Source organism: Sorex araneus, chromosome 6 (genome assembly GCF_027595985.1).
Source record: "Sorex araneus isolate mSorAra2 chromosome 6, mSorAra2.pri, whole genome shotgun sequence".
Lineage (NCBI taxonomy): Eukaryota > Metazoa > Chordata > Mammalia > Eulipotyphla > Soricidae > Sorex > Sorex araneus.
This window is the reverse complement of record NC_073307.1, coordinates 72416772-72432839: the sequence shown is the minus strand read 5'-3', so window position 1 is coordinate 72432839 and position 16068 is coordinate 72416772. Positions and strand designations below refer to the sequence as shown.

Here is a 16068-nt window from a genome sequence, read left to right as displayed (position 1 = left end):
TGATCAAAAGTATTTAATGTTTTTCATTAACAAAAACATATCATTAATATTCCAATAATTATGCTAAAATCTAAAGGTGAAGAACCTCACAGAAGAGATGGCAGGTCTAGATGAAAACATCGCAAAGCTGACCAAGGAGAAGAAGGCCCTCCAGGAGGCACACCAGCAGACGCTGGATGACCTGCAGGCAGAGGAGGACAAGGTCAACACCTTGACCAAAGCTAAAACCAAGCTGGAGCAGCAAGTGGATGATGTGAGTATGAGAAATACAGCATTTTCCTTAAGAAGAAATAAAAAATAGTGGTATAGAATTATCAATAGGATCCTAATTCTCTAACTTCTGCTTTAGAAATAATACTGTTCTCATATTGTGTGGTATGCTTAAAATTTACCTGGCAAATGCAGATTGCAGAGCATGCATTAAACATTCCCCTATGGTCTTCAAACATTAGTAACACAAGAAAGGCCAAAAATAAAAGAACCAAATAAACTATTTTGTTATAAAATCAGCTTGAAGGGTCTCTGGAGCAAGAAAAGAAACTTCGCATGGACTTAGAAAGAGCAAAGAGAAAACTGGAAGGAGACCTAAAATTGGCTCAAGAATCCACAATGGATATAGAAAATGACAAGCAGCAACTGGATGAGAAACTTAAAAAGTGAGTATAATATAATTCAGTGGTAATCTTCTAATTGTATGTCAATTCAGATGAAAAATATATTTTAAAGATCTTTAGAGAGCAAGCAATGAAAACAATACATTATTGACACATAAAGCATGTAATTCATAATGTAAGCACAGTATAAGGAGTTATATATAGAAAAGAAGACTCAGAAGAAAACTCATTGGCATCTAATCATTGCACTTCTGTCAGGAAAGAGTTTGAAATGAGCAATCTGCAAAGCAAGATTGAAGACGAGCAGGCCCTTGGGATGCAGCTGCAGAAGAAGATCAAGGAGTTACAGGTATGCCATATTCATCATCTACTCTGAGCATTACAAGAACCAAAAAGGCCACGGATTCACATTATCATTGGTGTGTCGCTCTTAGGCCCGCATTGAGGAGCTGGAGGAGGAAATCGAGGCAGAGAGGGCTTCCAGGGCCAAAGCAGAGAAGCAGCGCTCTGACCTCTCCCGCGAGCTGGAGGAGATCAGTGAGCGACTGGAAGAGGCCGGAGGGGCCACTTCAGCGCAGATTGAGATGAACAAGAAGCGGGAGGCCGAGTTCCAGAAAATGCGCAGGGACCTGGAGGAGGCCACCCTACAGCACGAAGCCACTGCTGCAGCTCTTCGGAAGAAGCACGCGGACAGCGTGGCCGAGCTCGGGGAGCAGATCGACAACCTGCAGAGGGTCAAGCAGAAGCTGGAGAAGGAGAAGAGCGAGCTGAAGATGGAAATCGACGATCTTGCCAGCAACATGGAGACCGTCTCCAAAGCCAAGGTTTTTACTAATATGCCCCCGTTTTTTCTTTTATGCAGCAACCAAAATTTAATTGATTAAATATATATCTAATTGTATAGTCTATACAAACTTCTGATGTTATCTCAAATGCATTAGGTATGATTGATGCATACCAAATAATTTATTAAAATTATTCCAAAGAGGAATCATTACTTTTAATTGAGTCACTTAAGTTTTCATATATAATTGTACATATGATTTCAAACCTTTTATTATGATGATAAAAGAATGCAATTACATAAAAATATCTAAAAACCATATTCTATATGATACAGGATTAAAATAATTGTAATTTTTGCCCCAAATACAGCAATATAATTTTTACAATATTTTATTCTTTCTTTTGGACAAAATTATAACCCTCACTTATACATATATCTTGACATTGTACATAGCCTTGAAGTAGAGAGAAAATAATAAAAGCCAGACCTTTCTTTCAATAGTTTATATGTACAAATCCCAGTCTTACATATATTAATGTATCATCTTTTCCTATTTTTACTTTCCACCACAGGGTAACTTAGAAAAAATGTGTCGTACATTAGAAGACCAACTTAGTGAAGTGAAAACAAAGGAAGAGGAGCAACAGCGTTTAATAAATGAGTTATCAACCCAGAAGGCACGTCTACATACAGAATCAGGTCAGGAAAATGCACTTAACCATTTTTGGAGAGTTAGAATGAAAAACGACACCACACCCTGTTTACTCATGTGTCCCTTTCAAGGAGAATGTGTTCTGAGAAATATATCATTGCCAATTTTATGTGGGAACATCGTTTATATATTTAAACAATGTACAAAGTGTAGCCTACTTTCAATTAGACTGCTCTTAAGGATTAGCAATGTGTAAATGGTACATTGTGGTGCTCAACAAAACTTAAAGCATTTCATTTTCTTCTTAAAAAATAGAAAGGATTCAGGTGCCACACTCAACAGTACCCAACACTCTAAGAAAGTGGAAGATCATGAAATTTGTAGTAACATGAATAAAACTTATGAGTATCATACTGACTGAAGTCAGTCAAATAGACACACAGCAAAGTCATGGCGATGCATGCATGCATGAATTGCTGATTCAAACATCTGTACTGAAGGTGGGGTTTAAGAGGAAGGGGTGTTGGAGTCCTTGGGAGAGATGGGGTTACTGGTGAAAAATGAGGTATTGAAATTATGTGCATGAGAAAATAATATAAATACTATTATAAACCACAGAATCTCAATTAAAAACTTTAATAAATAAACCTACTAATCATTTACTTGTTATTTATTTCTTTTTTAGTTTAGGATAGTAAAATAAATAATAATAAGATACAAATGGAAAAATATACTTCCTGATAAGTATTTGTATTCAGAATATCTAGGGAAAAACTCAAATGCTAAAATATTGAAGAAACTTTGTATACTTTTTCATTTATATCTTTTTATAGTTTTTATAATAGGGGTTAAAAAGACAGAATACAGGTTTCCCATCAGCATTAAAACTCTCAAGTTAGAAATATTGGATGTAACCAAAGTAAATAGAAACTGAAGTGAAATTTATCAGTTGCAAGGCGGGGGATGGGTGGGATGGGAGGTGTACTGGTTTTTTTTTTTTTTTTTTTTTGGTGGTGGGATATGGGCACTGGTGAAGGGATGGTTGTTTCAGCATTGTATAACTGAGACTTAAGCCTGAAAGCATTGTAATTTTTCACATGGTGATTCAATAAGAAAATAAAAGTTAAAAAAAACTCTCAAGTTACTCTATCACATAAAATATAATATTCTAAGGTTGTTTTAGTTTTAATAACATTTTAATTATCTAATGTTATTTTATTCTTTCAATTATTCTTTGCCTAGAGTAGAAACACTCATAATTTGTCTTTCACAGGTGAATATTCACGACAGATAGATGAGAAAGATGCTCTGGTTTCACAGTTATCCCGAGGTAAACAAGCATTTACACAACAGATTGAGGAATTAAAGAGGCAGCTAGAAGAAGAGACCAAGGTAAGGATTCTCCAGTTCATACTTTCAACCATTAAACTTTGTAGCATGACATTTTTACATAGAGAATATCACTTTTCGGTTCGTCCAGGCCAAGAATGCCCTGGCCCATGCTCTGCAATCAGCTCGTCACGACTGCGACCTGCTGCGGGAACAGTACGAGGAGGAGCAGGAGGCCAAGGCTGAGCTGCAGAGGGCAATGTCCAAGGCCAACAGTGAGGTCGCCCAGTGGAGGACCAAGTATGAGACGGATGCCATCCAGCGCACAGAGGAGCTCGAGGAAGCCAAGTATGGACTTTTTGTGAGGGGCCATAAAGGAATATTGAAAATGAAGGAATATGGCTAGGAATGTAGTATGATTGTAAGTGCATACCTTACATGTGTGAATACCTGGGTGTAATCCCCAGCATTGCCAAAAATAAATAACTTTAAAATAGAGACTACTCTATGTGCAAACATAGTAAAGATTTTCTTCTTTCCAAAACCCACTGTATAACCATTAGAGAACAGCTCAGGACCAGAGACCTCTCTCCATTCTGCTCTATTACGAAAGTATCTTAGTTTCCTTAAACCAAGATAAATTAATAATTGTTAGCATACAATTTATTAATTAAGTAGAATTACTTTAAGATAAGAAAAAATAGATGAGGGCAGAGAGATAGTACAGCAGGTAGGGCACCTGCATTGCATGCTGCTGGCCCTATTTCAATCCCTGGCACCCAGTATGGTTCCCTAAACCCTGTCAGTAGTGATTTCTTAGTACAGAGGCAGAAGTAAGCCCTGACTACATCTGGATGTAGCCAAAAAAACAAAAAGAAAAGAAAAATAACAATATACGGTGCATATAATAATTATTTTATGCATACAATAATTAACAAAATTAAGTTTATGTATATTTAGAGTATTGAAAGTTCACAATAGAACCATCACTCTTTTATCACCATTTAACTGTCAGTATCAATACATTTATTTACTAATTACTAATACTATGGAATAAAACTCATGAGAAAATAACCATGGTATTTCCAGAGAATGAAACTTTCTTAAATTTGTTTTCTTTTTACTAGTTGTTAGAATAAAACAGAATAAGATTTTTGGCAAATTATTTGTAGGAGGAGCATTTGAGATAAGAGTGTGAGCTAGGGGATGTTGTGAATTTGGTTGGTGAGCAACTTCAGGGAATTTCAGCAGTCAAATATATATATTACACTATTAAGATTTATCAACAAGAGAATTGCTGATTCTTGAGCATGTCATACTGGGACACAATTTCCTACTTTGTAAAGATGACCTTATATAGAAAATATTTAAGGATCTTATTCAACTGACATTCATTGCTAATATGCCTCTTGTTCATGTTTCTTCTTTTTCAAATTCATATTCATACATTCTCTCTCCCTTTTCCTTTCTCTTCCTTCTGCTATTATCCCTCTTTTTTTCAATTTCTATGTCCCCGTCACACACAGTAACATCTATATATACATCACCTTCATCACAGCATGGACACATACTTGCACACACAGGTTACATAAATATGTTTGATTAACCCTTGAAATAAAGATAATAATTCACTAGAAAAAATAGAATTTTGGGTATATAAAGTGTTAACTGAGAGAATATTTTAGAAAATCTTAATAATATAGGGTCAAAGTTTTGGGATAAATGTTTTCCTAGTTGGAAGAGTCATAACATTTATGGTGATAATGCTGACTCTGCACTTGCTCACTCACTGTTCAGAAAGAAGCTGGCCCAGCGTCTTCAGGATGCTGAAGAGCACGTAGAAGCTGTGAACTCCAAATGTGCCTCTCTTGAGAAGACCAAACAAAGACTTCAGAATGAAGTGGAGGACCTCATGATTGATGTGGAAAGAACAAACGCAGCTTGTGCAGCCCTAGACAAAAAACAAAGGAACTTTGATAAGGTAGACCATGGTTACCCACTTCCTAGGCAGGGAGTGAGTGACATTATTCTTAGTTACAGAGGCTTACTATCAATGTAATTACAGGTTCTAGCAGAATGGAAACAGAAATATGAAGAAACTCAGGCTGAACTTGAAGCTTCTCAGAAGGAATCTCGTTCTCTCAGCACTGAACTGTTTAAGGTCAAGAATGCCTATGAGGAATCTCTGGACCACCTTGAAACCCTAAAGAGAGAGAATAAGAACTTACAGCGTGAGTCTTTGTAAAATTCTATTTCAAAACTTATAAAGGTGGGACTGAAGCAATAGTACAGCGAGTAGGGCATTTGCCTTGCATGCAGCCGACCCAGGTTCGATTCCCAGCATCCCATATGGTCCCCTGAGCACCAGCAGGGATAATTCCTGAGTGCAGAGCCAGGAGTAACCCCTGTGCATCGCCAGGTGTGAGCCAAAAAGCAAAAAAAAAATAATAATAATAAATAAAGATAAAGGTATCCTTTAAAGTAGTTATTTTCTCAACTGATTCCAGTATTTTATTATTAAAACTACAGAGGAGATTTCTGACCTTACTGAACAAATTGCTGAAGGAGGAAAGCATATTCATGAATTGGAAAAAATAAAGAAACAAATAGATCAAGAGAAGAGTGAACTGCAGGCTGCCCTAGAGGAAGCAGAGGTACATATTTGTTCTGCTTATTTATGCATTATAAGTAAATTGAAAAATTAATAGCCACTGGGAACTATCATGTTGGAAAACTAGGGAAGAGTTTATTCTCAAATAGAATTAATAGACTAAATGAAGATACATGAAAGTTTATAAGTATTTTGTTTGATACTCTGGACATCATAATAATATGAAATAAAAGTAAAATTCTTTGGTTAACTTGATGTTGCTTTTTCAAAAGGGATCTCTTGAACATGAAGAAGGCAAGATTCTTCGCATCCAACTTGAGTTAAATCAGGTGAAATCTGAGATTGACCGGAAAATTGCCGAAAAGGATGAAGAAATAGATCAGCTAAAGAGAAACCATCTCAGAGTTGTGGAATCAATGCAAAGCACCCTAGATGCTGAAATTAGGAGCAGGAATGATGCCCTTAGGATCAAGAAAAAGATGGAAGGAGACCTTAATGAAATGGAAATTCAGCTGAACCATGCCAATCGCCAGGCTGCTGAGGCAATAAGGAATCTGAGAAACACACAAGGAATACTGAAGGTAACTTTGTGGATAAAAACTATATAGTATCGCATAACCTGGGTGTTATTGTGTACTTCAAATATTCATGTTTGGAGAGGTCATATAAATAATATAATAAGTTGAAAATTTTATGCAGATATCTGAAAATGATTTTGGTTGTGGAAAACCAAAGGCAAGGTTTGTTTCCTCATTTGCAAAAACAAAGCAGTGAGAGAAAGGGAGTCAAAAAGTGATGAGTTCGACTACAAGCTACCAAATAAATAATTTCATCTAAGTGGAATCCATATACATACAAAAGAACACTATTCGTATAAGCATATTCCTTACCTGAAATTTTGTATTACTGTTATCCTAGGTTACAAATAACTTGTCATTAGAGGAATTTGCACATTTTTCCTATCTAATCTAATACTCTGTGTATATGATGCTAAAGTGTATTTTTAATTGGAGCATGAGTATAAGCCATTTTCTTTTTCTGTGAAGGACACTCAGCTACATTTGGATGATGCCATCAGAGGCCAAGATGACCTTAAAGAACAACTGGCAATGGTGGAGCGCAGAGCTAACCTAATGCAGGCTGAGATTGAAGAGCTAAGGGCATCCCTGGAACAGACAGAGAGGAGCAGGAAGGTGGCAGAACAAGAGCTCCTAGATGCTAGTGAGCGTGTACAACTCTTACATACCCAGGTGAGGCTTAGTGTCATTCCTGAGCAGATGAAAGAAAATGTACAGTCAACAAATGTGATGAAACAATTAAAAAGAATTTATTTTTCATAAATAGTGATATCTCATGATCTGTAAAATAATCAAAATTTTAATTATGCCTTAAAAATTTAGTAGAATTTTTCAATGTGAAGAAAGACAGCATAAACCTGGAATAATTTAGTTTTTAATCTGAATATCTTACACCAGTAATTTATACCTGAGTACATATGCAAACTATACAATTGTAATCAAAATGTATTTTTCTTCTTTTTTGTTAATTTGAAACAGAACACTAGTTTGATCAATACCAAGAAGAAGCTGGAGACAGACATTTCCCAAATCCAGGGAGAAATGGAGGACATTGTCCAGGAAGCCCGCAACGCAGAGGAGAAAGCCAAGAAGGCCATCACTGATGTGAGCAGAGGGAAACACAGGCTCATTCAAACTCGGGTCTTGATATGCTATCTCTTGTCTCTCATCTGACTTCATTGTTGCTGAACAGGCAGCCATGATGGCCGAGGAGCTGAAGAAGGAGCAGGACACCAGCGCCCACCTGGAGCGGATGAAGAAGAACCTGGAGCAGACAGTGAAGGACCTGCAGCACCGTCTGGATGAGGCTGAGCAGCTGGCCCTGAAGGGCGGGAAGAAGCAGATCCAGAAACTGGAGGCCAGGGTGGGTCTCCAACTCTTCATTCCATTCTCAGGGGTCACACCGTCAGTTATGGCCAAAGGCTTAACCCTCTTGTTCTCTTCCAGGTACGGGAGCTGGAAAATGAGGTTGATAATGAACAGAAGCGAAATGTGGAGGCTGTCAAGGGGCTTCGCAAGCATGAGAGAAGAGTGAAAGAGCTCACTTACCAGGTGAAAAGTGTTTCCCTGTTTCCTGTGTCCTGCTGCTTCCATTAACATTTTAAATGAGTTGCTTTAAAAAAAAAAACCAATGCTACCGGAGTCAAGAGATCATTTAGGAGTTACAGGCTTTATCTTGACACCACCTGGCTCCCCAATCTGCAGGGAAATGACGCCCCCTCAGGTCAGGTGTGGGCTGAAAAAAAATTTAAGTACAAAAAAAAGACACTAACAATTTTCTCTCTTTTAAATTTATTTAAGACTGAAGAGGACCGCAAGAATGTTCTCAGGTTGCAGGACTTAGTGGACAAATTACAAGCCAAAGTTAAAGCTTACAAAAGACAAGCTGAAGAGGCGGTGAGTATCTTCTCAGTGGAAGAAACGTGTTTGGGAGCAAAGATAGGCTTTGTGAAAACCTAAATTTTATTTTAAAAATGTATAACAAAAAACACAAAATTGGGATGATAGAGACAAGACTGTAGGTCAGTGGTACATTTGTTTTGGGGGTCCCATCTTGGGTATAAGAGTGTTCATAAAAATTCTGTGTGAAAATAAATATTTATTTAGTATGTGAAAAAATTACAACTAACTATGGAGTCTTAGGGATTCATATTCATTTCTTCAAATGCCTCTTTAAGATATTTTCCAGACATACTAGCACATTTATATTTCTTGGTTACTCATATAGCCCTCTCTGTAGAATACCCTTCAACTTGTACTAATTACTACAACTCATATTGACCTATGCAGAAGACAGCTCTGAAACTAAGTACTATTTAACTTCAGGATAAATCCATCTCTGTATGTCTACCTTTTATCATTTTGCTTCAGTTACCTTTTTCATATTTTTAATTTGGAGTTAATTCTAAAATTAACTTAAATTCTTAAATTTCTTAAATTAAAGAAATTAAATTTCTTAAATTTAAGAAATTCTTAAATTTCTCAGGAACCAGTACTACTACTATGCCTATTTTTAAATATCTGCTTCATAGAAACAGGTAGATTCAAATTGTCTCCTAAGTCAAAGTACAAATGAGTTTGACTACTTTGAACTCCATGTTGTCATGATAACATCTTAAGTTTTCCAGGGTGTCAAATGAGAGACTGAGTGGTGGCTGAAAGTTCATTCATTCATAGAGGCAAGAATGTGAGGTGACCCACCCACAAATAAGTATGTTGCCAAGTAACAGATTCTTTTATTTTCTTATTCATGAAGCAAATCCTATATCCATTTCTAGCAAAGGTAGTAAGGATCAGAAAAATGTCAACTTCTTTTGTTTTCTCAAATGTACTTCTTTTTGCAGGAGGAACAATCCAATGTCAACCTTGCTAAGTTCCGCAAGATCCAGCATGAGCTGGAAGAGGCTGAGGAACGGGCTGACATTGCTGAGTCCCAGGTCAACAAATTGCGGGTGAAGAGTCGAGAGGTTCACACAAAAATCATAAGTGAAGAGTAATTCACCCAGATGAGGAAAAGTGATCAAAGATATGCACAAAATGTGAAGATCTTGATCACTATCTTATGTCACTGTAATGTCAAGGAAATAAAATTTCACTGAATTTTGCAGTTTAATATTATATATACACCTGTGTGTGTCTCTTATTTGTAGGCTTTGTATGGTTGCTTGATTTATTTTTAACATTTTAAGCTTCTTTAATTATGTGTAGAAATGTTAACAAGAATAATATGTATCAGTGAACCAGCTTAAATAGAAGATCAATAATATTGAAATACTCTGAAAAGATGTAAAGGTGGTTAATACACCTTCAAAATCATTATCAATTTTACAAAGAAGCCAAGTCTTTCATATAGCCTACACTAGTAAATCTGGCAATGCAAGGCCTGAGAAGCAGTAAATCCTCAGATCCTTGCATAAACTGTTGGCTTGCTTACCTGAAAATCACCAGGAGGGACCTCCAGGTCTTCTAAGCACTTCTTGGGATAGTCCAAATTAAATTAATAAATAAACAGGACTAAGTTATTTGGGAGGGGCTGTGGATATAAAGAGTGGTGATGGCTATAGCATATTTCTGAAATATTACTCCTAATATAAATTTCAGAGGAAGAAGAAATATGGAAAAAAGGAAAGAAGGAAAGAAAGAAGAAAGAGAGAGAGAAAGAGAGAAAGAAAGAAAGAAAGAAAGGAGAGAAAGAAAGAAAGAGAAAGAAAGGATAGGATAAAGAAAGAGAGAGAGAGAAAGAAGAGAGGGAGGAAAAGAGAACCAAAGAAAAATAGTTTATAATTCCATTTTCTATTAAAGTAATTTCTTATATCGAGACAAAAACATTTATTTATTTATAGACCGAGATAGTCTTTCTTCCCCCAGAATACTTGGGATCTCAGGGTTTATTTCTTCTGTTAATTTTATTTTGTTTATATTTACAAGTATTTAAGGTTTTCCCCATTTCTGTTTTCACTTTCTTAATTTTATGGAGATATGTTTCATAATCCAGGAAGTGGTCTATCCTAAGGAATATTTCATGTGCATTGGATAAAAATGTGCACTCAGATTTGGGGTGATAAAGGCACTATATAAGCCCATTAGGCCCATGGCTTTCACTTCTTCCTTAAGAGCTAGTTTCCTTATTGAGTGTTGCCTAGATGATCTATACAAGAGTGAGAGAAGAGTGTTAAAGTCTGCCACTACATGTCTATTAGCAGTTGTTTTTAATATTTTGAAGATTCATCCTTAAGTGCATATATATTTGAGGGTGTGAGTTCTTGATACATTAATCCCGTAAACATTAAAAAATGACCATCCGTTAAAAAATGGGCATCCTGTCACTTTTAGCCTTATAAAAGGATTCAACAGAGTGGAATATGACCATTCCAGCTGCTGTCAAGCTGTTGCACAGACCTTCTGTGAAGTTTGTTTTTATTTTTAAATTTCATTGACAATACACTGTCTTTCCTGTGCTTTATTGACTACATGTATGGTCCTTTATTTTAGTTCACTAAACATCCACATCATGATAACTCTAACCAAGAGATTTTAAAGCTGGTTGGTACTGGTAGAGCCTTCCATGCTATTATCTTCACTCACTGAGCTTTGTGAAACTATTTGACTTTCTCTTTGTATCTGCTCTGTTCTGAGGGTGAATCTTTATAGTTTGTTCTTGTTGGATTTCTCGGAGGGATTAGGCTGTGTGATACTTTTCTTTCCCTACTGTCCTCTCCCAAAACTTTTTTGTTTTACCACTTTGTAAATATGAGGCCTTGTTTGGATTAGGGAGCCAGTTTTAATACTATCTTAACCTTGACTCTTCTCTGTCTAAACTTTAAGATTCTTTGATTTCTTACCACTACCACTGCTTATGAGTTTTTTCTGTGGCATAGGTAGACAGTTAGGATAAGATATTAATAGCATAAATCCTTGGCAGCAATCAAAGAGAACCCTGAACTGTAAGTTCACCTCAGGAGATGCAAGTGTGTGAAGTATGAAGTGCAGTGAATGGAGCTGTCTTGGGGCCATTTATGTAGCCACGTGGATCAGGATTATAAGTACTAGTGATAGTTATGGAAAAAAGTTATGGATAGTTATGGAAACATCCAATATGGATGTGGGTCTGGAGGATGAAAGAAAAAGCAGAGGATTTGGGATATGTATATGGGTTTGAGAGATAGCAGAAGTTTTTGTACATGGAGGTTGCAGGGACACAGTAGGTGGAGAGTGAATCTGCTTCTGGTTATAAAAAGGCCCTGGAGAATGTAGGCGAGTTGATCAGCATCACCTTAAGAATGAAAGATCCAGCAGAGGGAGTGAGGTGGTTTAGCCACCCCAGCTATTCTGGTTAATATTCCTTCTTATATTTTCATAGGCGATTCATAGACCAAACTACTTACAGAAAAATGATACACGAAAATCTAGAAGTGTTTATAATATTTTGTATTTTCTTTAATTGGCATTGGAAAAAATTGAGATTTGGAGAATCTAATCTACTGATGCAGAATATAAGAAACCGGATGAACCGAGAGCCGCGGCACGAGAAGCAGAGCCTCCGCGCCTATTGACTGTGATCCTGAGGTCTCCTAACCCATTTTGGCACCAGAGCGGATTCTTGCAGCCATCCATTTTGACTGTGAACTGAGCTAAAATATTAGAAACCCAAAACCGCGCGGCCACTAATGCGGCCGCGCGGACTCAAAGTCTTCACTCTTACAAATGAAGAGAAATTATTAGATGATGCCTATTCAGCAGGCCTGATTGTTGGGGAAAATTTCCAATCAATAATAGTGAGTTCTGTATGGAAATATGAAATGTACTCAATATATAGAGAGAATAATGGGAATATCATTAGCTACTTAGATGGGGGGTGGGGTGGGAGGGGGGTGTATTGGGGTTCTTGGTGGTGGAACGGGTGCACTGGTGAAGGGATGGTGGTTTAATCAGTATTTGACTGTGACTTGAACCTGAAAGCTTTGTATTTTTTTCTTGTTTTCACGGTGGTTCAATAAAATATTTCTTTTAAAAAAAAAAAGAAACCAACATGTTATAGACAAAGAAAAATCAGGTGTTCTCCAAGAACAACTCTGAAATAGGAATAATGGAGGTAGTTTAAGTCTGATCCTTTGTTGATTGTGGTGGAAACGGAGACTAGATTGTGGAGACTAGACTAGGTTGTGAAATGTGACAAAGCAAGGGGTCATTGCTCTAGTGGATAAACCTATTAAAATGTACACATAGGAAACCAGACACAATGATCTTGTCATCGTCCAGAGCTGTAATATAGCATATAGGGCACTTGCCTTTCAAGCAACTGACCTAGATTTAATACCTGACACTCTCTATGGTGCCCAAAGCCCAGCCAGTATCAACAGGTGTGGCCCCTCCAAAATAAACAAATAAATGACCATGCATGCCCTAGTGTTTGGAGTCCTTGTTCTTGGGGTATCCAGTTAGGCAACATGATACTAATAAAAATTTCCTAAGAATCTGAAATAATGTTTATTTTCTCCTCTATGTTCTGCAGATTTAAAGACTATGGTTATTTTTTTTTTTTATTGAATCACCATGTGGAAAGTTACAAAGTTCTCAGGCTTATGTCTCAGTTATACAATATTCAAACACCCATCCCTTCACCAGTGCCCATATTCCACCACCAAAAACCCCAGTATACCTCCCGCCCCCGCCCCTCCACCCCCAACTGCGTAACTGATGAATTTCACTTCATTTTCTCTTTACCTTGATTACATTCCATACTTCAACACAGAACTCACTATTGTTGCTGGAGTTTCCCACCAAGAAAGACAGCCCTACTGCCAAGGAAGCATTTGATAATTAGTTTTCTATTGCTTAAGATAAAGAGATATGTAGTCCCACTCCTACAAGTACATAACTCTTTTTTTCCCTTTTCCTTTTTTTTCCCTCATCCCCCTTCCCGCGCCTCATAATATGGTGGATGCCATGCCGCGTTTCTCCCTGAAAATGGGAAACAACTGGGAAAGAGGGATATTTCCTCTTCTCGACCAGTGTGGGGCTATGGCTTAGTTCACAGTCTAGAGAAATGGCTGCTACTTTGATTACCTTCAATATTTCAACATAAAGCTCACTGTTTTTGTTTGAAGTTTCCCCCCCAAAGTCAGACCTGCTAAAAAGGAACTGTTTCACATTGCTGACAATTAAGAGATGTTAAGTTGTGTGGCCGCAGCAGTGGCCGCGTGGTTTTGGAATTCTGTATAAAGTCCAGGGAAAATGCTGCCAGAAATTGCATAGCCCAGCTCACAGTCCCAGTCCATTGCTGTAAGAAGCCGCTTTGGGTGCCAAAATGGGTTAGAAGACCTCTGGAATCAAAGTCTTTAGGAGCAGAGGGTCCTAAACACTATGGTTATTAATAGTGAAATGTGACATGTTTTCTTCAAATTTTATATATAAGTATTCAATAAAGAAATGCATGAAAAATATTCAAAATTCCACTACTCTGAAACATGACTTCCCTTTAATTATGATTTTTGACATCCCCTGCTGTTAGCCTTTACATGTTTTGGAGGGAATTTACTTATCAAGCTTTCTAAGGTGAAAATACACCAATTTCATCCAACACCTAACTAGAATTATTGACTGCACTACTAAAAGAGTATCTGCAGAATGAGGTTTCTTGAGGTGTACCTTGAGAAAGAAAATCTGAGGAACAAAGCGGGGAGATAATGAAATGCCTCTGCCAAGGTCCTTTGCTTATAACATTGCTGAGAGGACTTGAGAATTAAGAGTTAGATTATTGGCCACATGAAATAAATGTTAAACTCAGCCACACCGTTCACCCTATCTGGGCCTTGGAACAATTGTAGCTGAGCACCCTGTCCCCCAACTCTGACAGATGAGCACCAATCACCCCTATCCACCCTTGGAAGAGAAGCTCAGCTCACTCCGTCTGTCTGTGAGAGCAGCTCAGTGCTGCATGCCACAATTCAGATGGGTGCATGAGAGTGAAAGACTCATAAACCCTCATCCCAAACCCATTCAGAAGGCCCTCTTCCCCTTCACTAAAACCATGCACTGCATAATCTATGGGACATCTATTTCCCACAAACTTCGTAGATTTATACAGCTATCGTAAAACCACGGACACTTACTGCAGACCCAGCACACCCTAATGTCTGCTCCCTTTTAGACTGTGACCCCCTAAGGCCCGTTGCCTCTTTGTTGTGGCACTTAGCCCGATTCTCTCTAGCCCAACCTCCTCTGGAAGATGTTTCCTTAGATCCTGCGGGGATAAGACATGTTTCTTTGCCAGAAGCTTTACAATTATAATCCACAAAGAAGTAAACAATGAAAAATTAGGAAATTTGTTTCTAAGCACTGGAGCACAAAAGTCTAGAGGTGTCCTCAAACTTACCAAAATCCTTGAAAAAATCTAAGGAAGACCTCAGAAGATCAACATTCTTCATAATGGTAAAGGAAATAAGGGAAACTCCAGAAGAGAAAATCGATCAACTCAAGACAAAATGATGTAAAGTAGCAAAAGATACATTCAAATTAAATTGAAAGATATAAAAAATACAGTACCAAGTCACAGCAACAGAACTCAGAATGTCAAAGACCTTATCAGTAATCTTTAAGACAACATAAGCTAGCATCACAAAAGAGGCAACAGAAAAGAAACTTTAAAAGTGGGAGAAAATATAAAATATTTAATGGATAGCAACAAGAGGACATTTTAGACTTATAGAAACATAGAAATAATAAGAGGAAAATAAAAAGAAGTTTAGTACAAGAGATAATAATTGAAAACATCCCTAGTTATTGGTGTGAGGTCTGAAAATAGATTTAAAGAGCACCAAACATGCTGGGAAATACATACTAGTGAAGGGTTGGGTTTGGGAATATTATATGACTGAAACCAAATTATGAACAACTTTGTAACTGTGCATCTCATGGTGATTCAATTTAAAAAGGGAGGGGGAGAGGGTACCAAACAAAATATACCCAAACAGAAAAACACCGAGATATTTGAATTAAAATGGTAAAAGTCAAAGAGAGAATTATGAAAGTGGCAAGAAAAAAGCAAAATCTAACATACAAGGCAAAGTTCCCTTTTTTTTTATTATACTGCTTTTTCCGGTTTTTAGTGGTGAAGATGATGTTGCTCCTGGAAGCAGTTCCATCAGATTGGGGTCATGACACCATCTCCTGACCTGGTATAGGATATTTATTCTTCAACAATTTATCCTATTTGATTAACATCCAAATTAATTCAGGAATTCAGTTTCTAAGTGGTATTCCATATTTCCAGGTAGGTGGGAATTAATTACCCCAATTTTTGTTGATAATAGTTTGCAGATGCAATAAAACATCAAGATTTTTTGTCATTTCAGACATATTTGGGTGGAATACCATGTGTAAGTGCTGTTTTACTTTATCCCAAGGTAGTGAGAGTTTATAAGGATTTGTAGTCATATATATACATGTATTAAAGTAAAATACAGAAAAGTCTAAACTGATATATCAAAGCTTCTTGC

The 16068-nt window shown here is 37.2% G+C and overlaps 1 protein-coding gene across 1 annotated transcript in view; it reads left to right on the top strand.

Moving 5' to 3' along the window:
* MYH4 (myosin heavy chain 4) overlaps nucleotides 1-9679 on the top strand; it is a 29669-nt gene extending 19990 nt beyond the window's left edge. The window contains exons 23-39 of the mRNA XM_055142424.1: nucleotides 77-253; nucleotides 511-656; nucleotides 873-963; nucleotides 1049-1438; nucleotides 1974-2100; nucleotides 3327-3445; nucleotides 3534-3730; nucleotides 5180-5363; nucleotides 5448-5613; nucleotides 5912-6036; nucleotides 6266-6574; nucleotides 7040-7243; nucleotides 7550-7675; nucleotides 7764-7934; nucleotides 8018-8122; nucleotides 8372-8467; nucleotides 9415-9679. Coding sequence (XP_054998399.1) covers nucleotides 77-253; nucleotides 511-656; nucleotides 873-963; nucleotides 1049-1438; nucleotides 1974-2100; nucleotides 3327-3445; nucleotides 3534-3730; nucleotides 5180-5363; nucleotides 5448-5613; nucleotides 5912-6036; nucleotides 6266-6574; nucleotides 7040-7243; nucleotides 7550-7675; nucleotides 7764-7934; nucleotides 8018-8122; nucleotides 8372-8467; nucleotides 9415-9567 — 2886 coding nt within the window. The 3' untranslated portion in view covers nucleotides 9568-9679. The remainder of the gene's footprint in view (nucleotides 1-76; nucleotides 254-510; nucleotides 657-872; nucleotides 964-1048; nucleotides 1439-1973; nucleotides 2101-3326; nucleotides 3446-3533; nucleotides 3731-5179; nucleotides 5364-5447; nucleotides 5614-5911; nucleotides 6037-6265; nucleotides 6575-7039; nucleotides 7244-7549; nucleotides 7676-7763; nucleotides 7935-8017; nucleotides 8123-8371; nucleotides 8468-9414) is intronic.
* Nucleotides 9680-16068: the final 6389 nt, after the last annotated feature.